Raw genomic sequence first — 27,570 nt, forward strand, 5'->3', positions numbered from 1 at the left:
CCTTCAGCATTCTCAACCTTAATATATTCTGAACAGAGAAGACACAATGGAAGATTGACTTCTTGACCTAGTCTTTGATTTAATGACTTTTAAAATACAAGGAAATTGTTCATTGATAGCTATGAAGTTTCTGTTCATTCTGTTTTCTATGCAAAGCTATTCATGTCTGCTGAAGAATGATTTCTAAATACATAGCCATGACGGACACAAAGCACAAAAGATACTAACGGTAGATTTGAGCATATGTGAGCATGTTTTTAAGACACAAAATTAGTTCCATGACTTAAATAGATTGACTGATTATTTATTTATTTATTTATTTATTTATTTATTTATTACATTGGCTATATTACTGATTCAACCACCATGCAGCTTCAACCAGGTAAAACTGAAGCCGCGAGACTGTAATGTTCTATATGCAGACATTCATGTTTCTTTACACAATAATCTTAGGCTAGGCAGAAAGAAAGCATGCAGAATCATGATCTGTTGACTTATCACATATCATAAACTGTCTACAGGTACTTTATGGGCTGCCACTGTGATGCATCCTGACCTACATTAACTTCCATAAACTGTTGCAGTCTCACTCTGATCCCCTCAAAACCGCTTACAAAATGGAATTAGTATAAAAGCATAATTAGTAAACGATCTGTGACCTCTTCCTTTTTATTACTGGAGATGGCACAGAATAAAACCATCTACTACAGTTCAACCTCACAGGGTTTTCAAGCTTCTCTGTTATAGATAACTATTCAGTCACACAAAATGCCTACAAAATTCAATAGTAGGAATACATTTTTTAATGGGAAGAATGCCACTTTGGGTGAATTTGGCTGCTCTGTAAATTAAACTGTTTATTTATATGAGTTTTTTTTCCATTCCATGCTAGGGAACTGTTATTTGTTACTTATTTGAAAAAAATAAATGTTTTTCAGTGGAACCTGAGGATAAAAGACCTTAAACATTTTCAACTGAATCCATTCCAAATTTATTAATATACCAAATGAAAAAAGAATAATTTATTTAAAAAAACCATAGTTTCAAAAGAATTAAAAATTTGAACTGTTGAAACTTACATTATTTTACATATTATTCATCACTAAATTTATAATTTAACTAAAATCTTAAACACCTTGACAGGGTGATCTCAGGCTTTACCAACTAGTCAATTCAGTAGACATATTCAGCTGAATAAACCAGAGATTATTGACATAATATTTTGGGCCTTAAGTACGTTCACCAACAGAGTTTATCATAATTGCTATGTCACCAGTCAAAAGGTAGTATCTTCCTTATAATGTATATTAAGTTGAACTATTGGGTTAAACAGCACTATTTTTATGTCCTACATATTTTAGCTGATGTGCTTAAGAATTCTAAAATATTTTCTTTTATAGAGGAAATCTCTTTGGAAAGAGAAAACCAGACTTAATAGTAGATAATCCTTCCTAGAGCTTGTGTGTGCATGAGGGATCAGTGTAAAAGATGGCTAGTGCGCTACTGACTTTCATTAAACAGCTGTTAAACAGATGTTAAAAACAAGTAAATTGCTCCAGAATAGCTTTCTAAATTCTTCTTAATCTAATAAATTCTGCTAATGCTAAAATATTTCTAATCAGATAATACAAAAATTATGGATTCATTCAAATATAATAGTTTTCCAACGATGAAATAAACAAATAATTCATATCATGGATATATGTTTATGTTTTAACATAATTAGAAGACATGGGGCATTAAATTTGAATTAAAGTCAAAATAAAATTTACTTCTGGGAGAACATGAGTTTTAGCTTATATAAATATAAATGATAGTCAACCAAATATAAGTCAAAATAGAATTTTTTTTCTGATGTGCTTTTCAAATAATAGGTTTATTTTTTTGCATGCAAAAGGCTGGCAAATAGTCCCTAAAATCTTAAAATAAGGAGCAGTCTTTCTATGAAAAAAGTAATTTTGTTTTTGATTAATTTCATTTAAATCTTAATATTGAATCACTCCAACTTAAAGGATAAAGCTTGGATCAAGTTGATTCTTAATTGAATCCTATTACAGTTAAAACCATCAATAAATTAATATTAAGAATGGTCCAAAGTTATTTTCTTCTTCTCAATAAAATAGTATACAGTTTCAGAACAGCCATACAAAATCTGGGAATTAAAAGAAACTTAAAAAAATATTTAAAAGAGAAAAATTAAATTAAATAAACTGTTCCCTTAAATAAGGAATGAACTTTTTACCTCTATGTCTTTTTATAGATATCCTGTATCTTTTGCCATTGCAGATGCGGAATCTAGCCATAATTTTGTCGACTATAAAAGACATATTAACAACTTAAAATCATTACTTTATACATAAAGAGGTAATTGTAATTCTATTTTATTTTGATCTCCTATAATTATAATTATGGAACAAATTAAGCACCTAGTTGTGTTAATGTGGTGCCAAGTGAAGTTCAAAGCAATTAAACCACAAAGTCTTTGCTCCTGTAACATAAAACATTCATATTTTCTAGAACAGAATATTAAAAATAGACTACATTTATACCTAAGTGCATATATACATTAATGAAAAACAGAATGTCTTTAAAATTCATATAAATGACTTGAAGTGATTCATAGGCTCTGTATGCTAATAGCAGGTCAAATTTTAAACCACTTTCACCTTTATTACTAAAAAGGAATGCAATCTACATGTTAGGGAAGACTAAAAAACTGGGTGAAACATTAGAGAGCCAAAGTTGCTCTGTGTGTTAAAGAAATACACATTAGAAGTCTTAGAATAAAACATAATTTTTAAACATCCCACAACAACACAATATTGATGGAGTTGATTATCTTTCACATTATTAAAAGTATTAGATTTCATTTGTCTTGAAGAATGATAGATTAGGAACACGCCCTTTAACTCAGCTCTGCCCCTTCCTGGCACAATGGTCATGTGTGTAGAGGAAAGGTTAAACTAAGAAGTACCTCTCATAAGGCTCAGATACACAAGAAAGCACTCATGGATGTATTGTGAAATATATATCTAAACAGTTCTTCAATGAAATAAGATGGCTTTGGGAACTATTGGGCTCCATTTAAATTCTCTTTACAATAGCCAAAGCAAGTAAGATATTTCTGTTAACACATTTACTATGTTAACCATTGTCCAACTGATGCCCGCCTGGTAAACAGAAACATTTATCCCATAAAAGGACAACTGTATCACCTATGTATTTATAGCAATCTAACCTTTTCTGCAGTTAGCTAAATGTTAGGCTGCCATTGCTTGCTTTTTGGCAAGTTGTGAGAAAATAGAATAGTCCATTTACATTTTGTCTTTGAAAAGTCACCCATTAATATCGCAGCATTTGCTCAAAGGCACAAATCTGCATGCTTTGACAAGGTGTTTATGAAGTGATTACGTTTGTCAGAACTCTTTAAAGGTTGAGCACTGCAGAGGAAGAAAGAGATAGGCAAATGTTCTGCTTAGCTGCTAATTCACTAAATGATCCAATCAGAACAGTAGTATATGAATAAATTAAATTAGTTCTCTAATACAGTACCACTTTTACCATTTAGAGAACAGATTCTCATATGTACTTGCCTGTAGGCTAATTTCTAAAAAAAAAAAAAAGAAATTCCACAAATTTTATGAAACTGTAAACTACCCGATTGGTATTCCTTAATTATTGGCACACATAATTTTTAATTGCTTCACATGACACCAAGATGAATGCTTCTTATGTAGTCTTTGCTTCCCACACAATGCATTGCTTAACATTATAATCCATAGTGGTCGGGAGACCTAGAATACCCAAGATACAACTGCCAAAACACAAGAAAATCAAGAAGGAAGACCAACTCGTGGATACTTCATTCCTCCCTAGAATAGAGAATAAAATATCCATGGAAGGAGTTACAAAGTTTAGAGCTAAGATGAAAGGATGGACCTTCCAGAGACTTCCCCACCCAGGGGTCCATCCTATAATCAGCCACCAAACGCAGACACTATTGCATATGCCAGCAAGATTTTGCTGAAAGGACCCTGATATAGCTGTCTTTTGTGAGGCTTTGCCAGTGCCTGGCAAATACAGAAGTGGATGCTCACAGTCAGCTATAGGATGGAATACAGGGCCACCAATGTAGGAGCTAGAGAAAGTACCCAAGAGCTGAAGGGGTCTGCAACCCTATAGGTGGAACAACAATATGAACTAATCAGTACCCCCAGAACTCAAGTCTCTAGCTGCATATGTAGCAGAAGATGGCCTAGTTGGCCATCATTGAGAAGAGAGGGCCCTTGGTCTAGCAAACTTTATATGCACCAGTACAGGGGAAAACCAGGGCCAAGAAGTGGGAGTGAGTGGGTAGAGGAGCAGGGAGAGGGGAAGGGTATAGGGGACTTTTGGGATAGCATTTGAAATGTAAATGAAGCAAATATCCAATTTAAAAAAAAAAAAAAAAAAGAAAGGCCAAAAAGAAAAAAAAAAAAAAAAAGAACTTTCAATAGTTCCTCCACACTGATTCTCCTCTGATTTGAACACCTAACTTCACCAGGACTCCAAAGGCAAGGAAGGCTGTCCCTATCTTTATGCTACATGGCTAGTTTATGTGAGACTGCAGGCCTGTTATGAAATAATCATTAAATTTCCAATCATCAGCTTCAGATAAGTAAAGCTGAAACTGAATAAAATCAAAGTCAGCACACATCACTTACTGGGAGAAGCCTAAATCTTAAGTCTTCTGTTGCTTTAAAAAGTTAGTTAATTAACTAATTAATTAATAGAACAGGCCACTCCTGTATACCTATGCATTATCCATGTTTTTCATTGTATAGACTCCAAAAAATAAAAAATAAAAGTGACCCTGGTTTGAAGGGACAGAAAGTGTATTAATATGAAGCACACTGTCACAATTCCTAGAGACTGAACAAGTGACAGATGAAATCAAACACATAGTAGGAATGGGGGGATGGGATACGGGGTTTTGGGGGGGGGCTGTGAACTGGGAAAGGGGACAACATTTGAAATGTAAATAAAGAAAATATCCAATAAAAAAGATTAATTTTTTTAAAAAATCAAACACATAAATGTTTCCACATGAGTTAAAAATCCTTACACCCCTACATTGATTAAAAAAACTAAAGTTGTTCCAGCAGCACACAGATCTTGAACGACTTCAATCATTATTGAAAACCACACAGTTGATGATACTTATCACCATAGCAGAGAGCCTTGTGTCCAAAGCATGCACACCAATGAACAAAACAAATGAAATGAAATACACGGGTTTATGTTGGTAATGATAGCAACATTTTAAGTTACTCATTTAAATTTTCCAATGGCTCTGAATGTGTATTATGCTCTCCTTGCCCTAAAACCCTGTGAGTAATGGTGGCATTGCTAATAGCTGCCCAGATGATGCAGGCAAGACCTCATCCACAGAACACTTTCTCAGCTTCTTCTTCTACTCCTTCTACTTCTTCTTCTCTTTCCTCTCCTTCTTCTCCTTCTTTTCCTTCTCCTTCTCCTCCTCTTCTTCCTTCTCCTCTTCTTCCTCCTTCTCCTCTCCCTCCTCCTCCTCTCCCTCCTCCTCCTCTCCCTCCTCCTCCTCTCCCTCCTCCTCCTCCTCCTCCTCCTCCTCCTCTTCTTCTTCTTCTTCTTCTTCTTCTTCTTTTTCTTCTTCTTGTTATTTTGTTTATTTACATTTCCAATTATTCTTCTTCTGGGATTCCTCTCTGAGAATCACCCCATCCCACCTACCTCTCTCTGCCTCCACAAAGGTGCTCCCCCACCCACCTGCCCAATATCACCCCACTGCCCTAGCATTCCTGTAGTCTGGGGCATCAAGCCTCCATAGGACCAAGGGCCTCCCCTCCCATTGGTGCCAGACAAGGCCATCCTCTGCTACATATGCAGCTGGAGCCATGGGTCCCTCCATGTGTACTCTGGTTGGTGGTTTAGTCCCTGGGAGATCTGGGAGATCTGGGAGATCTGGGAGATCTGGGAGATCTGGGAGATCTGGTTGGTTGATATTGTTGTTCTTCCTATGGAGTTACAAACCAGTTCAGTTCCTTCAGTCCTTCCCCTAACTCCTCCATTGGGGTCTCCCTGCTAAGAAACTAGGGAATTAAAAAGCTGGCACTGTGCTTCTGGCTGGTACATCTGTGACATTCAAAATTAAAGTTGTTTTTTTTTTTTCTCTTTTGTTCTGGTTTTCTTTGTTTTGCTTTTGTTTTTTTAATAAAAAGCAAAGGAAAACAGTTCATCTTTTGGGAAATCAAGTACACAGTCACATTTTGTTACCATTTTCTTTAATTAAGTCTAATGAAAAATGTTAAGAAAGAGGCAGAAGTAAGACACTTTTCAGGGGAAACTTACTCTTCAGAAAGAAAAAGACTGATGAACACAGAAACATATGTGACAGTTTGCTTCATGCTAAGGCACATACTAGTCCTAATATTTTCAACTTGATGGGTCCATTACAATAGTTATTCATTCAATTCTGACATTAACAAGACTAGTTGGCCAAACACCACAACTGGAAAAGTACTCAGAAGTTAAAGTTGCTTTCATGGCTAAATCTAATTAAATGTCACTGACTAATTCATTTTAAAAGTAAGAGATTAAAAGCAAACATGATTGAGGTACAGAATTATAAACTCATTAACATAAGATAGATAATAAATACTTTATCAAAATTGCCAAATATAGTGGACTGGACATTATAAGTGTATATCATACCTTATAGTTTGCATGTTATAATTTTATTCAATTTATACCTGAGATATAGAACCATTTATTGGTCTAATAAGGGAAATTGTTGAGGTTTAGTCTTTTGTTATCTATTATAATGCTAAGTGCAGGCCCCCAAGACCTGGCTGTCCCATAGACAAGAGAGTGTGAATGTGCAACTTGGCCCGAAGTTATTTGTGATGATAGGTAAATAAATATGCCAACAGCCAATAGCTGGACAAAAGGGACATAGATGGGGTTTAGGTTTCTTAGGCTTGGGGTTCAGAGAGGGACCATAAGGAAGAGAATATGCAGAAGAGGAGGAGGAGAAGCTGCCATGGGTAAGGAGTCAAGAGAACATGGCCCTGGGAGCTGGACAATTGGAGTTAAGAGCAGCCCAGATGAAACATAGTAAGAAATAACTCGGGGTTATCGATAGGAAAGTAGATTCTAAGCATAGAAGGTAGCATCTGCCCAGCTCTTGTGTTGCTTAAGGCTTATTGTAAAAATAAAATAAAATAAAAACTAAAAGAATAGTTAGGTTATGAACAGAATGTTCCATCTTTCAAATGAGGAGTGATGAAAAACAGGTATGTCAATTTAATTCACTGTTTTTTCAATGGCAGAGGAATAAAAAATACAAGCAACATATTTCCATACACTGAACACTGGAGGAAACACTTTAATTTCTCTAGGGTATGTTAAATAAATGGATTACTTTTTATTAGGAATCAAAATTTCATTTGGTGTAGCAAAATCTTTAGCACAATAAAGTGCTCTGGGATCATCTAATTGATGACATTTAACATTTCCCGAGTCTGCACTGTATTGTCCGGGCATGGATAGAATCCCAAGTGTACACAGTCAAACATCAGACATTGCTTTGCTCAATCTTCTAGTTACTAGAATAAAATACCTCTGTGAGCACTGAGGGTAATACTGTAATACCCTCCAGTTTAAAGAGATGTCTAATATCCTGAATTCCACAGAGCCAGAAAGGAAGAATGAGAAGTTGAATCTCACAATTCCGATTCTAGGGACCACGAAATATTGTCTCTTGAAGAAATTTGGTTTAAAGGTAAAATGAATGTTCATTATGGTCTCTAGAACATACAATTTTCCTACAAAATGATCAATGATTAAAGGTTTATTTATATTTTCTAATTTTCTATATACTATATAGAATTACCAGTGTAGGTTATTGTGTTTTCAAATGGAGAACCTACTTAACAAATGGTCTGTTTTTTTAAGTCCTAAGTAAAAGATATCTTTCTGATCCAAGTAGATCCATAGAATATGTTCTCTTATTTTATTAGACAGATACCAAGTGAATTCTCAAAGACAAGCCCTCTACTTCAAAGGATAACTTCTTTTCTGTCACTGCTCTGGTAAGTCCCCTAGCCTCTCCAATGGAAAGCATTTAGAAGTTAGTAAAGGGAAATTCATGGTGGGGGGGTGGTAATCATAAACTGTTGGAAAATGTGGATTTTCCATATACAGATGTATGTAAGGCCTATAAGCATCTAATGCCACATAGTTATATAAACATATGTGAACGAACAAAGGTGTGTCCATATCACATATGCACTCACGTGTGAAAACCGAAAGTCAGCTCCATCCCTGGCTTTTCTTCAGAACACATACAGGGAGACAAACAGAAAGTATTTGCTTTCTCTTTTAATTCCTCAGTAATTCTATCGATGACACACTCTCCTCTGACTGCTGTGTGTGCCTCTTACAATTTCGGAGCATGGCGGAATCCAAATACTTTGAGGAGAAAGCCAGGAAAGGAGGCACAACTCTAATAGTGAAAACTATTCTCTCTCCAAGAAGCAAGCCCAAGGCTTGTTTAAAGTTCACAGGAGCCTTCCCTTTCCCTCCCACTTTTCAGGGGAGTTAAGAATGCTTCCCTAACAAAAGCCCACCTACTCAAAGGGGAGGTTAATCATTGCTACATAATTAACCTCACAAGAAAATTGCTAAGATTAATGAAGCAGTGCTTACTAAGTGTTTACAAACTCCCCAGGAACTACTATAGAAATATTTGTTTACAAATCCATCGCCGTGCATATTAATAAGAGATTTTCTGTAACGCAGCACAACGGCTAATTGATGGATCATCATCATGCTTTATAAATTCTACCCTGGGTATCTGGTGGTGGGGGATGTGGGGGGATGTGAGAAGGAACAAAGAGAGAAACAGTGCGCAGAAAGGAAGATCAACAGACAGGAAAATGATCAGTGAATAGGAGGGCAAGTTTCAACTGAAATTTCCAGGCCAGAATGATTATTTTTCACTTGGATAGGTAGCAAGGATGTCTGACCAAATGACAACACTATCTTGTTTGTTTAGTTTTAAAACAAAGACAACCTCAAATAACTTCTAAAACTAAAAGACACTTTGCAAATCAGTATAGAGTCTTCAAAAGAGCAAAAACAAATGTGCCATATGATCTAGCTTCAGTATTCCCACATACTTAGCCAAAAGACTCTGACACAACAAATCAGGACTATGCTTGCACACTGAACCATACTGAAGGCAATATGCACAATAGCTATGGTACGGACGCAAACTGACTAGCCCTCAGTAGAGAAATGAGCAAAGAAAATGTGGTATGAATACAAAATGTGTTTTAGTTCATCTATACAGAAGGAAAATTATGTCATTTTCAAAAATTGGGTGTGACTGAAAAATGATCATATTAAATTAAGTCAGTATAAAAAGGACAAATATTGTCTTTTCTTTCATTTGTGGGTCCTGTGTTTCATATAGATACATAAAACCTTGCATGCATATGACAATAAAATAAGCCAACCTGCCTATAAGAATAAGGGAACCAACAGGAAAATGTAATGTGGCTGGAGGGGTCGAAATGTTGTACTTGTATGACAATGTCCTTAGGAAGCCACATACAATAAACATACAACCAATAATGGGTGCTTTCCTTAGAAGACAAGATTTTCATAACAGAATGGCTTTAAATATTCAGGTTGCAAAAATTCTGATAAATAACCAATTGAATTCCTGAGTGACATTGGCCTAACGTGTGACTACAACTACCTCCAGAGTACAGTGTTATGTATGTGCAAGTTGGTTCCTTCCCCCAAGACATTGTGCAAAGGCATAGTCATCACAGATGCCTTGAATTACTGAACACACCAGCGTTAAGCCAAAATGCCATTGAAAACAAACATAAGTATGCCACAGACCTTCTCACCTGACTATTCCTGCCATACTAAACAGGTTAAACTGCAGCGCCAAACCCAGCCTGTGCATTGAGCCATTAACATCCACATTCACTTGATACTTGCCCATCACACGTTGATCAAGGTTCAAATCGAGGGCTCCTTTCAGGCTTATATGAGAGCCCCTTCACTATATGCAAGTCTACATGTGGGAAACAAGAGCCCTCGTAGCTTATTCCATCACAGAATTGAATGGTGCTACCTCTGCTCACAAGTGATAGAATAGAGTCATTCACATAATCCATGCAAATCTACTCTAGGAATACAATCCCAATAAATTCCACCAAATGGTCCATGGCTGGACTTATTTGTAGGAGGACAGTAGTGATTCACCAAGCATCCATTTGTATCAATGGAATTCTTACTAATCATTGTTTTGGTTTTTCTTCAGTAACATATCTTTCATCATAGACATGCACTGTGACCTAAGTGCATATTATTGATATATACTTCATATGTAATCAGAGTAAAAAGATAACAGATGGCTTGATACTTTGTAGCCGACTAAAAGCTAAACAAAACAATAGGAAAGATAATCAGAATGTATACACAATGTAATCTCTTTATAACTTTTAAATAGACTTTTAGGAGCTGGGGATACCGATCATCTGATCAAATGCTTGCTACTTAAGCACAAGGCCCAGAGTGTAATTCCCAAAACTGAGGCATGAATGGCAGCCCAACTGAATAATTCCAGTCCTCCAGAGGCTGAAACACGGATCCCTGGAGCAAGCTTCCTAGATACCAACCTAAATTTATGAACTTGTGGGTCAATAGGGACCTTGTTTCAATATATAAGAAGAAGAATTGAGAAAGATATCTGGAATCAGTCTCTAGCATACACACACACACACACACACACACACACACACAAACAAACAAACAATACTTGTGCACTCACATACTGAGAAGGTGTATATACAACAAAATAATAAAATGAGAAATTATAACAAAATTGAGGCTTTTGAATATTTAGCACTTAAAGGATTAAAAGTTTCTGAGATGAGGATTCATAATTTTCAAAAGAGATTCCTGTAGCAATCAAATTGTCAGGAGGATGTTTTCTGGAAGTCTTATAAGGAGATGCTCTGAAATCTAGATAAGTAGAAATATGGAGAACCACAGTGTCCTCTCAAGTCTTGACATTGTCAGGTTCCATGATGTAAAGTCAGTGTCACTAGGCAAGTACAAGAAGCAGGTCACAAGAGGCTATTTCTTCTAAAATGAAACAGAGTTCAGAGGTAATCTCATCTCTGGCATAAAAAAGTACCATAGATTCCATACCATAAATTTTGCCAAGCAAACCTAGAAATGACTTGGTGGCCAAATGTTTGATCAAAATCTATGAAGGCCAATCAGACAGATGACACATGAAGAAATGATAAAACATTGGTGGCATACTCCTCAGTGTGTAAAATCCTCATCTGATATATAAAGGATTTCAGAATTGATTGCACAGGGTTGGGTGTTAGTCTCCAACAAACCTGAGTATCATGTTGTGTGGAGACAAGCATTATGGAGGGAAATTAAGAACAGATGTGTGTCCAAAGAATTATGAATTCTTCTCCCTGGAGCATAATAAAAACAGAGCAGTGGTTCTTACACATTCTACGCAATTGTAGTATTGGAGACTGGATTTATTCTTTACAAAAGAAAGTGGATATTACAAAACTTCCCAAATTCTGTCATAAACACACCGAGATGTTGCACTAATTTTTCAAGAGCATTGGCTTCTGGGACCGGCATAGAGAGAAGGGAGGGACTGACTCCCAGTACTCTAGACCTCCTGACTGCCTCAATTAAAGATCCTGTTGGGTGTTTTTTCTTTAATCTTTCATGTGTTGACTTTGGCTTAGAGAAAAGCAATATTACCAATGTTTAAGGAGTAAAACCGTGTGTGATTGTACATCCTGCCATTTACTTCTTTTTCAAAGCTTCACCAGTTCAGTTATAGAGAATCAACTTTTACTCTATAATATCATTGCTCCAGTATTTTGTGGTTTCTGTGGTCTCATGACAGAGACCAGAGGCCACCACATGGTATATTTATTATGCCTAGAATTCATTTAAGCCATTTACAAGCAATTCAACACCAACATGTGGTCATCACATTCCAAAGAAACCACAAAAGTATAAAATGTCACCTATTTTTTAAAGAGTAGATTTTTTTTTTTTTTACCCATACCATAAGCTACAATTTTATAAGCTGCTCGCTGGCTGCTTTCCTAAATATATGAAATTAATGCTTATTAAAAATAAGTGTCATAGTACTGTATTAGCTTTGTAGGCATTTTTCATTACTTAAGCCATATACACTATTTAGCTTTTAAATTACAAAAACTGAGGCCAGCAAAAAGGACCTGACCACGGGTTGAAAGATCTGTAAGGAAGCTGACCTCTCTGGGAAGCCAAAATAAACTGAAATTCTTCAGTCTGCAGGGCACTAGCAGGTTCTTGAAATCTTGCCAGATTAATGTGGAAAGATTATATAAAGTAAACAGATTTTTTGCCCTCCCAAGGTGCCCTCTTTTCCACATGGCCATTATTTTGTGTAGGCAACTTAAAAATATTTTCCCAATCTCCAGTGGATTCTATTTCACAAAATTTCATAAAGCTGTATGAATAAGTTTACAACACAAAAAATAAATTATTTTCTGGTTTTTTTTTTGGTTATTTTCTACATAAGAATAGTAGGTAATGGATAGACAAGAAAGAAAAAAAACAAATATAATATTTCTTATTAAACTTTTAGGAAAAACTTGAAGTTTTATTGTCACTTTTGGACATAACAATGAAGCTTAGGAATTATGGGTCTTGTTTTTGCCATGAGACCAATCTGCCAAATAAAACGAATTACCACCACCTGAAAGTCTGGTTCCGCTCTATCTTTCCATTTTCTCAATGACATCAGGTTAGAACTAACTTCATCTTCTAGCCATTTCATTTCCTTTTGAAATCTTGAAGCTATTTGACTTTGTTTGCCAATCCCAACAGTCACTACAACCTTCAATTTGGGCATGGAGAACCCAAAGACACCCAAACCAGGAACAAAGAGTACACCCCCTCACCTCCCTAATCTCCCCATTCAAAGTAGCTATTCCTCAAGGCACCCATAGGTAACATAGATAGATAAATAAATAAATGAATGAATGAATATGCAGTCTTTCTCCAAAGCACAGATTTCCTAAGATACTAACAACAAATTAAAAGTACTAGATAGATCATTTTAGGACACCTAGACAAACAGACAAAATGAACATGAGACATGTTCTCTTAAACATAATAAGCTTAGACTCAAAATGATAGAAAAACTATATTTAAGTAAGTCATCAAATTTTCTTAATACATACCAAAACAGAACAGTAACCTAAAAGACAGACCCACGGAATCAGTCACAGCAGTCTATCATAAATCATATTCTAATCCTTGTCCTGACTGGGTATCAAATAGTCTGCATGACCATGCTCTTTCTTGTTAGATGTTACTAGATGCATATCCTGAAAATAGTTGTGTTGATCTGAAACAATCTTTCCATTACATTTTTATGAAAATGAAGATTTTATTAATTGGTCAATGATGAAAGAGCTATACCATGTGGAGAATGTGAGACTTAGATTCCGGTGCTCTGAGAACTGAGAAACCATTACAACTATCACCATGTTCCTGAACATTGCATTTTATCCGGTTACATTCTTGTTTCTTTGACTGATTAAGTAAAAGGCACACAATGATATGTAGGCTGCACACCATTAGTATAAATAGCATTCACCTTACACAGTCATTGCCCAAGTAAGCAATGCCTGCAGTAAAACCCTGCAAGCTGCCACTTCGTGCCTGGGAGGTTTAGTGGTATTCTTTATATACATGGAACGCTTACACCCTTTACTTCTTAAACAAAGAGATTTGAACCTTAAAAATGTATGATGGAAATTAAAGTAGTAATATTTTTAGAGATTCAAGTGTAGAAATTAAATGGATATTTTCCCAAAAATTTATCATATTTTTTTCTTTTAAATCTCCTTAAAGGAAACACTGGGAGAAAATTTCAGGAGGATGTTTTTCATCTCATACTTCCGGGCAATAGTTCATCACTGAGGGAAGTCAAGGCAGGACTTGAAGCAGGAAGATGGAGACAGAAGATCTCAAGGAACGTTGTTGACTGGCTTGCTACCTATGGTTCGTCTAGTTTGGTTTCTTATGCAACTAGGGTTGCCTGTCTAGAGGTAACATTGGCCAGGGTATGCCGGGCCCTCAGTCAATCATCAACCCCCACCTCCCTTTCTCTCTCTCTCTGTCTCTCTGTCTCTGTCTCTGTCTCTCTCTGTCTCTCTCTGTCTCTCTCTCTCTCTCTCTCTCTCTCTCTCTCTCTCACACACACACACCCACACACACACCCACACACACTCACAAATGCCCTATTGACATGCCCACAGTCCGACCTGATTGAGATAGTCCCTCGGTTTCCTCTTCCCATGACTCTAGTTTGAGCTAAGTAGGGGGACAGGGGATACAAAAGTGATAGCAAACACTTATGATCTAGGAAAAGACCGCTGTTTATTTGGCTGATTTGTAAAGTTCTATTGTGTATGCATTTGTTATTTGGTGAACTTTCTTTACTAACTTAAGATAAATGATTGTTCTTTAATAACTAGGTAGCTAGCCAAGTTATTCTCTGAATGGTAGAATGTTTTGACCACATTTTAAAGGGTAAATCAACAGAATCATACAGACACTTTAAAATTTTGCTTTAAGAAAATTCCAAAATCTTAAATCAATACTAAAACAAGCTATACTTTGCTTTCTTATTGATATATCAATATGTAAAAAAATAGGGGTTGGGAGGTGCATAGCTCACTGTTCTGTTAACACAGCTCATTCTTTGTTGAAAGAGATTCCGACAGACATATATTTTTTTCTAAATGATTTAAAACAGATATGAAGAGAATCCTTTGGCAATTGAAGAGAACTCTTTTGCGAGGCAAAGGTCCAAATATAATCTTCATTTTGTATAATGCAGCAAAGATTAAAATACTTGGAAACAATTTAACTTAAATGCTTGGTTGCCTATAAGCAAAGATATCCAAAGGGCAGCGTTCCTGCCCAAGATGAGTCATACACCTCTGGGTTGATCTATTAGAAGTATTAGTCATACTTCCATCAATATAGAAATCTAAAAATGCTGTCATTTCTTCATCTACTTCAAAATGTACTCAAACTCATAAGGCTTAATGGTATTTTACTAAATGCCTTAAATTTATAGACAAATTCAAATCCTTAAATCACAATCTAAAATATTATCAATTTGCTATGGTTATTCAGAGAGTAAAACTTTAAAGGGATTTCAAACACCTCAGTTGTTTAAAGAGAATCTTTTAATTGAATGTATAACAATAAAAATTTAAAAGATAACAAAAACAACTAGAAAAATAGAACATATTGATGCTATATATATTAAAAAAAAAGAACAATAAAACTACTAAAACTGAAAAGAACAAGTTTACTATGAGCAGATGTTTAAGCCTTAACTGAACTATGTCCCAGTGAAAAATTATTTCGACTCTAATGCATAGTTTACTTCTGCACTGTACATGCTAATGGATCACTCATTGAAATGGAGAGCAACTACCCTTGCTACATATTATACATTACACTGCACAGCATCTGTTTGAATTTTGTTTTGGTTTATTCAGAAACTTCAACTATGTCCACACAGAAAAAATAAAAACCTTTCTTAAAATTTCCAGCATACTTCTTTTTACTTTGTTTTGCATTGTTTGTTTGTTTTCTCTACATGGATACGTTCAATAAAATAAGAATTTCGCACACACACAACACATTGCAACTTAGAACTTAGACTCCTGATCCAGAAATAAATATTTGTGCATCAGCAAATACACCAAGGAAAGACTGATTCTAAACCAATGGTGTTACTCTTTTAACATACACGCATACAGTCAGATACCAACACACAGCCACGAATATACACACCCAAATACAGTCACACAGATACACACACACACACACACACAGAGAGACAGAGCAAGATGGCAGCTGATGCCCCAGCCACAGCCTGCCTGACACTTTAGGCAGTATCACTTTGCCTAGTTTATCCTCTACATCTTTCTAGGAAGAAGAAACAGGGAAGAGTGTGAGCTCAGCTCTCCTAAGGAAAAGTAAAAACAAAGGCAGCAACAGTAATGAAAACGTCAACTACTGGGCAAATTCAGTTGACCCTGGGGGCCAACTTATCTTGGACTTAAGTTATCATGCCCATATTATTGCGCACACTTATAAGGATATTTTATTAATTGCATTATAAGAACACTTTACAAGAGTGATAAATCTCTGAACTATATGTGTTTTCGTGGAGAAAAAGTAAAACTGTTTTGAACCACCAAATGGAGGAGAAGCCTAAGAGAGGAAAAATACTAACATGTATTGACATTCTAATATAACTCGAGAAATGCATTAAGTACTGCCAGGCACAATCTCACTAAATCCAGCTCCATTAACATAGGTGGAATTTCTGGTTTATTGATGACTCAGGCTTAGTTTCTTACCAAGGTTACTGAGTAAGAACCTTGACTCAGGTCCATACATACCAAACTATTACTTTCTGTTCAGTGAAGTAACATACCTACAACAATTAACATATCTCTGTTATTGGAAGAAGAAAATATATCTCAGATATATGAAATGAGAACATTGGTAAACTCAATTAAGAGGTTTTCATACACATTGATAAAAACTAGACTGTGCAATCATTAATCTCATTACATATTTTTATATTCAGTAAAATTTTTTCTTATATTTTGAGCAATAAGTGTTACCAGTTCTTATGAATCTAGGAAGAAATAAATAATACAGAGTGAAATCAATTTATGTCAAAGGACAGATCCAATGATAGCTTCATGATCTTTTGGATTCATAATCTGACAGCCCAGAGCATGCTATTTTATAAAAGAGAAGTATGTTTGTGTGTGTGCGTGTGTGTGTGTGTGTGTGTGTGTGATTATTTGGGGGAGGTTCATGTGCTCATGCATACGATGGCCATCCTCAGATTTTACTCATCAAGCTAGCTACCATCTTTTATAATTTTCCACACAGCATCTCTCATTAGCATGCAGCTCACCAGGTAGGCTGGGAATCCTTTGATATCCACTTCCATGGTTCTTGATTTATGAAGCAGCCTACCAAACCTGCCCTTGGATTAGGATTCTTTGAATAACTTCAGGTCTTCTATAACAACCATTTTACTGACTAAGCTATCTCCTAAGCCAGAAAAAGGTTTATTATTTTTAGTGACTCTAATTCTTGATTCAAGAGCCAGTTGGCTTCTCCAGGCAACACATACCAGGGTACCTCTAAAGGAAACTGTATTTCACAAAATAGCTATCTTGCAAAATGAATAACAGTTGAATCCCCTTAAACTCGGAAACAAGAGTAAATGAAAGGATTCATGGAGCCCAAAGGTTAGTGAAGCCAAGTGCCTACTTCTGATTGGAGCATCTCTACGGTTAGTAGATTTATCTGTGGCACTCACAAAGACCCACTGAACCACAACTGCCTGCCTCCTGTGAGCATCCATAACACCTAGGCACACTTCACTTGAGTTTCAAGTCTCTTAATACGATGAAGCAATTACTAACAAAATCACATTGCAAGAGTTTTTGTTTGTAAGCATTGCATATGCGAAGTTTTTCCTATATGGGCAAATGTCTAAAATTGAAAAAAGGGGGAGAAAAAAAATCAACATTTTGTTTGACTAGGCCTTCACTTTAGGTAATATTCTGCCACTACAAATATGTATAGTTGCTAGCCAAAAGTTACTACACAAAAGTAAACAGGCCTTTTGCATGAGCTTACAGTACAAGGAAAGATTTGGGAAATATTCGGACTGCACAGGGGGTAGAAGAGAGAAACATGGAGATGTGAGCAGAGAAAAGTACCAAGTTCATAATCATTATCATCATCATGGTCACTTTCTAGACCAGTGGCTTTCAACATTCCTAATACTGCAACCCTTCAATATGATTTCCCATGTTGTGGTGACTGCCAACCGTAAAACTACTTTTGTTGCTACAGCATGCCTGTAATTTTACTATTGTTATGAATTGTAATATAAATATCTGTAGTTTTGGATGGTCTTTGAAGAATCATGTGATAGGGTCATTAACCCGCCAAACCACTGTTCTAGATGGTCATATTTATCAAGTTGCATGTATACGCTGTATCTTCTAATGAAGAAGGTTCATTCATATTTCCAAAAGAATATGGCGAATACTCTTGATGTTTTCTTTTTTCAATACATTATTTGAGCACATCGGAGCTAGGTCTCTGACATCAACAATGCATTAATAAAATTGGAAAAAGGTTGGATGGCATGCACCTTCTCCCAGAAGGGAAAGTAAGCTGTGTCTGTTTCCCCAGTCGATCCACCAATTGTCTTTAGACTACAATCAATACATCAATATATTTCCTTTTTAGAAATTTATACTTTTATTCTCTTAATGTTCATTTCAACCCATAGTCAACTGAAATCCTGTTAAGATTGGGCTACAATGTCAAAATTCCAGACCATTTATTCAACCCAAAATCTGGCAAAGAAGAAGGAAATGTGGATGGAGAAATCATACTGCAAGTGGTTAGATGCCAGAGCAAAACTACAGTGTTTTCAAGGAGCTGCAGAAAACAGCAAGAGACACAGCAAATCTCAGTGCCTGTTTCTTCAGGGAAAGATGAATGCACCATATCCCCTCATGAGGAAGATGCAATGAGAGCACTTAGGTTCACAAGAGTGTCAAGAGCCAAGGGGAATAAGAAGGAAGAAATAATGCAACAGCAAATAGAGCAGGAGAAGAAAGATTTAGAATGCCAGAAATGAAAATCCCTCAAGATTATAAGTATACACATGTACACACACACACACACACACACAATTACCTAGAGTTTACACAGTCACACAGTGAATCTTTCCTTGGGAGCCAGAGTATTCAGGATTAGCATACCAGGCTTGAAAGACAAATGAGTGAGTGTGTACACATTTCCTGGAATCTATACAGGGATCCTGATTCCCCTTCACATAAGGAGAGCCATTGATATTAGCAGCACACAAAGGTTCCTTTAAGAATCCTTATAGGACTTGGACATTCTGCTCTGAAATTCTTCTGCCCAAAATGTTTCAATACTGTCAGTATAAATGACTCAGTATAAAAGTATGTCAGATTAAAAGAGCTCATGCTAAAATGCCCATTCTAACTATATAGTCCGGGGACATCTTCACTTACAAAGCATGTTACTGAAAATGTAAAACAATGTGAAAATGATTTTCCAAGAACTACTGCTCTGTTCCCAAAATTCCATTGGAAAATCAGGTGAATACCATTGTTAAGTGTCATTAAATATGTATGTATATATAAATATATATGTATATATATACATATATATGTGTGTACATATGTCTTTATCTATATTTATATTTATTTAATTTATATAATATATAATTAAATATATAATTTATAGTTATTCATTTAAATATATGTATTTAAATATATTTTATACATGTGTAAATATATATATGTATAAATGCATGTGTGTCCATGATATATAGTTTAAAAAGCAAATACTATATAAACTCTCAAATAATTGTGTTTAAGAGTCACTTTTTAGAATTAGTTTTTATGATTTAAAAAATAAATAAATAAATAAACCAAGGTGAATGACAGGCAACTTTCTGTGAGCAGATGTCACCCCCAACTCTGTCAGAGACAACTTTAATAAGAAGGTTCTTAAATACACTCAGGCGAGATTTGCTAATGGAGCACATTGCTTGGCTTCATAGTCTGTAATCGCTGATATCACTAGAAAGAGTCATGATTTCTCCATGTTAATGAGTAACATTTTAGTATAAATCATCTCTTGGAGTAGACTTCCACTGTAGAGAACCTACTCTTTGTGCTAACTCTGTTTTTGTAACTACAGTGGGCACATGGAGGATAGTCAACATTTGGAACACCTTTGTCACAAACACCAATACCATACAAAACCATCTCTGTGACATAATCCAGGTAGACCTGCTCAAGAGAATGCTTAGTCACTCCCTACACAGTGAATGAAGGGAAGTTCAAAACTGCTGTGGCGTTGTATTAATTCTCTCTCCATCTCCATCTGAGTTGAAGAGTTTCCATAGAAAATATGATCATCAAATTAAACAAATGCAGGTGAAAATTTTGATCTTCATTATTATAAAATAGAATCACAAGTAATGGCATAAAATGAAGAACCCCTGACTTCAATGTAATCAACAATTCAGCATATAATTATTAACCTCATCATACTTAACATAATATTTTGTGTTATATATAAAATATTTAAGATTTAATATACTTTGCAAAGTGGTACAAAATTAAGAGTCTACATTTTCACATTCTTTTCCACCTATGCATCCTAAACAAAAAGATCTTCTTTGAATGAGATAAGGAAGGATATCATACATATTTTATGAGAATTACTTTAAAATGCACTACCTACAACCTGTCAGGAGGAACTGCATGTCCTCGCCTTTCTAACTCACTCCAGCCACCTAGACGATTAAAAAGCCCAAATTCAGACAACAAACAATATAGCTGTGTGATTTTATTGCTACAGAATGAAAATCTTCCCTATGATGTAAACTTAGGAGTTTGGCTCCCTTAACATTATAACATTTCAAGATGAGCATGTATTTGCCTACGCAAGACTTTCCTTCTCGTTCTTACAGCTGACTAACAACAAGAAATATGTCTTTTCCCGAATGCTTTACAAACACAATGCCTACAACCCACGCATGTGCAAATCAACTGTGCGTCTCATGCAGCTTCTGTGCATCCCATGCTCGCCACCAGCAAACATCCCTGAAAAGCACGCACGATGAGCTCACAACTTTCCTCCTGTCACTTGCCTTTGAATAGGGGCTGCAAAACTAGATCTGATCTACTTTTTGATCTGATCAGGAGTCAGGTTGATTATCAAATTGGAACCACTGGAGAAATACATTTACAATCGTCCTTTAGAGGACGAAAAAGCTGAGCTTCTGATGGTAATGTCTTCTTTTTTTTTTTTTTTCCAGCCAGCTTGTGGCATCACAGTTTCCGTGTGTATTGTACTTCTTATTCCAGGGGACACTAATGAGTTTTAAATGGTGTTAAATACCATCCCTGCAGTTGTAAGTGCTTCACTGGGATTTTTACTAGAGAAAAGAACTCCTGTAATTTAAAACTACTTTGTTTTCTTCAGTCACAGCTGTTGGTGAAAACACTGACCTGTGGAGGTTTCCGCCCCTTCCTGGCTGCCATTGCCCTCCACTTATTCTGTAACTTTTTCCCCCCTGGTGGCATTGCTCTTCCATACTTCCCCTCCCCCTAATTTCAGCCAGCAGAGAAACAGCATTAAGCTGTCGAGGCTCCTCTGCCCATCCCCACCCCCTTTCCTCTTGCTGGCTCCACTTTCCTACAAAGCCTTGGCTACCATTAAAGAAAATTCTCCAACAACGTGTCAATTTTATATTGGCCACAAAGGCAACTTCTGTTGGGGGAGGGAGAGGAAAGAGGGACTGGAGCTTGGCTGTCCCTTTTCACAGACTGGGATCTTTGTGGAGATCAGAAAACATTTCCTGCATAAGAAATCAACACACTCTCCGGTTGCAGGGCTAGGGGACAAGCAAGAATATGTACTGGCTCTGTCCTCTAACAAATGGAGCATAGCTATTAACCTCCCAAGCAAAAGTCATTTTTCTCAAAATGTGCCATGCTTTCTTGCATGATTAAAAATATTCCACAATCTCAAATCTCCTGCTAGCTCCCTCTCTGAGGATGGGAAAAATCTACAAAGTCACTGATACTTGGGAGTCTTCCTTTGCATTTCCATTGTACTGTTTTTTCCCCCAATTAGCTCATTTCTGAGACATTCTCTCTCCCTGCCCAGCACTGCCCCCCCCCCCCAAGTTATCAGCAAAGGGAAAAGAAAGCAGCAAGGAAAGACTTGCAGGAGGGAACTCGGATCATAAAATGTGGATGCACTTTTACTTTCCACCAAGCCCTCCTGTCCGCTGGTGACTTCAGAGGCAGAAAAACCAGGGACTCTGGCTTCCAACCTCTTTCTCTTAACGGGCCAAGGAGTGTGCACTGGGATTTACTGTACTCTACACAAAAGTAAAGACCTGGGAGAAATTGGTCTTTCATAACTGCAGTGACAGGCAGTCACTGAGTCTATAAAGGGTTTCTGTTGAGTGCTTCCTGGAGTCAGGAAGAGAGAGGATAAGGCCCAGGAGAAAGAAAGAGAGGAAAGCATTTGCTGAACATGGTCAGAAAGAAGTCTGCCTTTCCACTTCACATTTGGATCATATGTAGATTTCTTGACCTGGAGCCTGAATAAAAGCACATTTTTTCCTCCTTACCAACCCCCAACACAACTGAGGTCTCATTTCTATCTCTCTCTTCCCTTGAATACTCTACCCATACTTCTGCAGCACATTGCTAAGCAACCTATCTCCTCTGCTTGCCTCTAAAATCATGAAGGCTGAAGCTCACTTAAGAGCCATGCAACAGAGAAGACCACATATTCAAGTCACTCCAAAGTTGACAAGATAAAGGAGCAAAGAGTAGGCTGAAGTAGTGAACCAGAAAGGGTTACTTCCATGCAAAGCCTCCCCAGCCCCAAGCCCCACTCCCCCTGCCTCTGGACACTTACCTTCTTTGGGTGGTCTCTTGGCCTCCCTGGTCAGATTGCAGACTTGAGTAGTTTGCAGCTCCTGAGTCAGGCAACCCTCCGTCTGCTCATTCAGGGGTAACACGACGTTATTTAACAGAACCAGGGACTGGTCATCTATTCCCCACTCTCCCAAGTGCTGGGGGCACGTGCACTTTGTGTACATAATTCCACAAGACTCTGTTCTCCCATTTTCGGATTTTAAGCAGCTTTCCAACCAAGTGCATAAGACATGGCAACCAAACTGGCTCGGGCTCACCTTGTTCAGTACCAAAAACTCAAAAAAAGATTTCTGATCCTCTTCGACTTTTTTCTGTAATCCTGGGAAATCAGTTGGAAATACCCGGCGTATCTGAATAAAATTTTTATCGTACTGTAGAAAAACAAAAGCATTCTTGGAACTGCAAAGTTGCATTATGGAATGGTTCTTTCTCAAAAGATCCTTTATTTTTTCATGGGAAAAATGATCAAACTGATAAGCCAGAAGGGAAAAGTTAGAGCAGCTAAGGTCCTTTTTGGAAAATTTCAGGTAAATGCTATATTTGGTTGGGTCTGGATTTTCCAGCGTCCAGGTGCAGTTTGTAAAGTTTTTGGGAAACATTTCACTTACAGAATAGGATCCATAAATGACTCCCTTCACCAAAGTGGAACACCAGAAGTCTTGGGCAGCATTAAATCCAAACATAACCAGGAGATAGGTGGAAAATATATAAATCAGCAGGTTACGAACAGCCTTCATCCTATGTCATTTGGCCTGTAAGAATGGCAAAGGAAGTGAGACGCAAGTAGACGACCACAGGCATTGAAAAAACAAAACACTTTCAATATTTCTGCCAGCTGTTTTCAAGAATTCCGTTTAAAAAAAAAAAGCCCTTTTTAAAAAAGAAGGGCAGGTGATTTTTATTTTATAACGCCAGGAAATTATCAGTTGCTGTGTGAAGAGCGCCCTCACGTGGTTGGTGGTGATGGACAAGTTCTCACCGTTCAATTTAAAAATAACATTTAATAGATTATTAATAGTTATGTCCTAATTCATCCACCAGGATTTCCTGCACATCCATTATCATTCTATCAAGTGAAGTGGGAAAACATGGTGTTTTGTTTTTTTTGTTTTTGAGTAGCAATAACCTGCATGTTAATTGCTGAGATACTGACTCAAGCTCCAGAACCTTCCCTCTCCCCTAGTCTTCTGCCTGCAGTAAACAGCATCACACGAAATCTAACCTGATAATCTGGAAGCAGCTGTCATCGAATTATTCCTTTTCTGTGGACTGTGAGAAGTAATCGTGGTAAATTACAGCCACAGCTTTAAAAGCAAAGACGATCATTCGTTCCAGATGGAACATCATCTCCCAAATGCCCCTACTTGCCTTTGCAGGGGCCACTGTGTGAACTGGTGAGACATTCCTGTGCAAAAAAAAAAAAAAAAAAAAAAAAAAAAACCACTTGGGAATTTGTGGGGACTCGTCAGATTTTGAAGGAGTCATCTGGGAGAGGGCATAGATGGGTAGATGGACCGGAAAGACCTGATGCTCGGCATCACCACTAAGTGTGAGATTTCAGGCAGCATTTCATAGGCCATGCCCTCTTGGGATGCATAAAGTGGATCGCTGTATTAGTATCTGTATCCAAAGGCAGTGTCGGGGGTGGGGGATCCCAGAACTGCAGTCACTGAGCTTGCCTAGGCTATGTTTCTCCAAATTATGGTGGTTTAAGTAAGAGTCATCGCTTATAAATTGGGATTTACACATAGTGCATGAAAAATCCTAGCATTGTGTTTGTTCCCTGGCCGACTTCAGTTGCCGAATCCCTGCCTTTCTAACAAGTGTTCCAGGTTGTTCTTCTTACATTGATTTTTGCCCCAGCTTTGCACAACCAAAGCATCCTTGATTATATTTACCTCTATAAGTTATTAATCCCAAAATAACTTAAATTTTTCATCTTTAACCTTTAGAAAGTTATTTCTCAGAATGAATGACAATGCTTTTTGTTTTTGTTGTTGCTGTTCAGCCTTTAAACTGATAAAAGTGACATCAAGTTCATTTTAAAAGGCTTTAAACTGAAGTCTCCTCCACCATTCTCTACACAGAGACAGACAGACAGACATAGAGACTGTTCAGAGTTTTCATGCCTTCTCTGTCTGGTCTTCTCTGAACTGAAGCATACAACCTTCTTCTTTGCCATTGCATAACACAGCAACACATGCACTCCCAATCCAGGGACCAAAGTCCCTGAACAGAGCTGCATTTTACAGAGTATGATTCAAACACTAGGTCTTGACAGAGGCCAAAACAGCCCCAACTGTAAATCTCTATATAACAGCAGTTTAAAATAAACCCAGAGATGATAGGACTATCAGAATAGCGTTTTCTGTTCCAAACACACAGCTCACTGAGTAATGCCTTTTCCAGTTGAAATAAATAAATAAATAAATAAATAAAGGTAATGATAGTTGAGAGGTTAAGTGTGTTTTTAAAAAATGGGAACAAGTCTTGTGTGTGTGTGTGTGTGTGTGTGTGTGTGCGCACGCTGTAGCACTTTGCAGGCAATGCAGGTCTGCGCAGTGTTCTTCAGGATAGAGTGTAGGCGTTGAAAGCCGATGTGACAGTAAGTGTCTAAATTAGGAATTCCAACCATGAAAGGGGGCTTCATTTTATAATCAGGAACTCAAAAGGAGGTCGTATTTCTTTTCCTTCTTAAAAAAAAAATCGGTATTTCTGCTTCCATTTATTTGGCAGTGGATGTCTGCAATAGTGTGCTTATCAGTGATTAGAAGAGAGGGGAAGAGCTGATTTCACATCTCTCTTCCACCCTTCATGCAACGCTCTTTATTTTTAACCATTCTTGGGGTACGAAGTCTTGTTTGTTTCTATATAATAAGAAATATGAATCATTGAACTGCCCCCACCCCCACTGCAGGGCCTGTTCAAACAACCGTATATCTGTCTAAGGAAAAAATAAGGGCCAGAGGTTGCCTAAGGGATGGTCACTGAGGGCTCCAGGATGTTGTAGTTATTTATTTATTTATTTGGCTCTTTCTGAGAGGCAAACCAGCACTGAGTTTAGCTATTCTCAAACTGATCTTCTGGGTGACACTTTAGTTTAGCCGAACATAGACGGCGCCATCACTCCACTGATTTTTTCCCCCAACAGAAGACCCAATCCTACTCTATCCTAACTTCCTTTTAACCTACCCCCCTCCGCCCCCGCTAAAATTACCTCAATCACGCACGAGTTGCTAGATTTTCTGGGTCTCTCTCCCTATTCCTTCCCATCCAGCACACCTCTTCAAAAACAGACTTCTCTTAACTTTTCAACTGCGGCGTTTTAGTAAGCTCAGAATCTTGCCATCCTCCAGCAACAGCCTTGATTTCCATCCCCCAAAACTGAGCCCGAGCTTCTCCGGGCGACCCCCCAGAAGACAGAGGTGACCCTTAGGCCCCTTTCCTTACCTTCCACTCCGAAAGCTCCGGGAGGCTCTTGATCTAAGACACCAGAACAGGCACACGTCCCAACAACAGTGATGGAGAGACTCCCCTTCGGTCCCAATCACCGTTGCCCATTTTTCCCCCCGGTTCAGCTTCAAATATTAAGATTTATGATTGGAAAAAATAATGCATGCAAACGAAAGGCAGAGGGAAAAAGGGAAAAAAAAATAATAGGGGGGGGGGGGTGGTATCCAGCGGCCAGAGCCTTGCGCCTTATCCAAGTGAATGAAGCCTTCAAAGGAGAGGCGGGGAGAGGCCCCCTGAAGGGAGACTCCACAGAAACACCAAACAGAAAAATGGAAGTGGATAAAGAGCGCAGATGTGTTTTCCCAAACCCACCCCCCCGCAACAAACGGATTGGCCAAGAAGCCAAAAAAGCGCTGAGAAGTGGCCGGCGGCGGTGGCTGGGGCGGCGTGTTGGGCGGTGGGCTGGTGGCAGGAGTGCTCCCGGCCGGTGGCGAGGCTGGAGCAGGAACCCTTTGCTTGCTTGGTGCGCCCTCCTCCCCGGCCCTCCTCCCTGCCAGGTACTGATGGACAGAGCGCGGCTGAGGAGCTGGGGGTAAAATCCTGGGCTGGCGACGTCGGGAAGCTGTTTGAATGCCGGGCGAGGAGGGAGGCGCGCGAGGGCACGAGATAGTAAAGCTGTGTGGCGGGCGTGCGCGCCGGCGCGCGGCGCTCGCTCTCCCCGGGCTGCGCGCGAAGGGGGCCCGCGCGTTCCTCGGCGCGCACCCGCCGCTGGGCAACCCTCCCGCGCGCGTGCTCGTGGGTGCGCGCGTCCCCGGCGGAGCGCAGCGCCGGGACCAGAGTCCGGCCTCCCCCGCGGCGGGGCGAGCTGGCGGGCGGGCGAACGGGCGGGCGAGCGGGCGGGAGGGAGGACGGGCGCGGGAGCGAGGCGGGCGGGCGCGGGCTCCTCGGGGCGCTAGCCGAGCCCGCGCCCTGCTACTCAAACCCAAACACGTCTGGAAAACCGATCTTTTCTGCGCCTGGGAGGTTTTCGCATCCTCAGTTCCCACCGCTGAGGCTGGTGGCCACCAAGTGTAGGAGAAAGTCCCCAGGAGGAGAGGCAGGGGGGCGCGGAGACGGGAAGGCGACTCGGAGGGGTAGGAAGTAAACGCTGGACTCGATCATCTGTCTCCTGCCTTTCAGAGCGGACCTGCCGCAGCGGGAGAGCTGTCATTTCAGCACCGGGATTTAGCCTTGATCCAGTCTGCAGCTGAGGGGCCACAACTCAGCTCCCACTGCTCTTTGCCTCAGGCTGGAGGCTGGAACTATAGTTGTGCAGTTTTTTTGTTTTGTTTTTTTTTTTTTTGGTTTTTTAAAATCACAGCCAGACTGCAATTAACAGCTTATTTGTTCTGTCACGAAAGAGGCT

General features: G+C 38.4%; 1 protein-coding gene across 2 annotated transcripts in view; it reads right to left on the reverse strand.

The window, feature by feature from the left end:
• Positions 1-26,779, reverse strand: part of Adgrb3 (adhesion G protein-coupled receptor B3) — a 737,533-nt gene extending 710,754 nt beyond the window's left edge. For both annotated transcript variants that reach the window (XM_029468446.2, XM_021163961.3), the window contains exons 1-2: positions 26,163-26,779; positions 22,693-23,464 (exon numbers count right to left, since the gene is read on the reverse strand). In XM_029468446.2, coding sequence (XP_029324306.1) covers positions 22,693-23,449 — 757 coding nt within the window. In that variant the 5' untranslated portion in view covers positions 23,450-23,464; positions 26,163-26,779. The remainder of the gene's footprint in view (positions 1-22,692; positions 23,465-26,162) is intronic.
• Positions 26,780-27,570: the final 791 nt, after the last annotated feature.

This window comes from Mus caroli, unplaced genomic scaffold, assembly GCF_978045245.1.
Source record: "Mus caroli unplaced genomic scaffold, Mus_caroli_1 scaffold_1, whole genome shotgun sequence".
Lineage (NCBI taxonomy): Eukaryota > Metazoa > Chordata > Mammalia > Rodentia > Muridae > Mus > Mus caroli.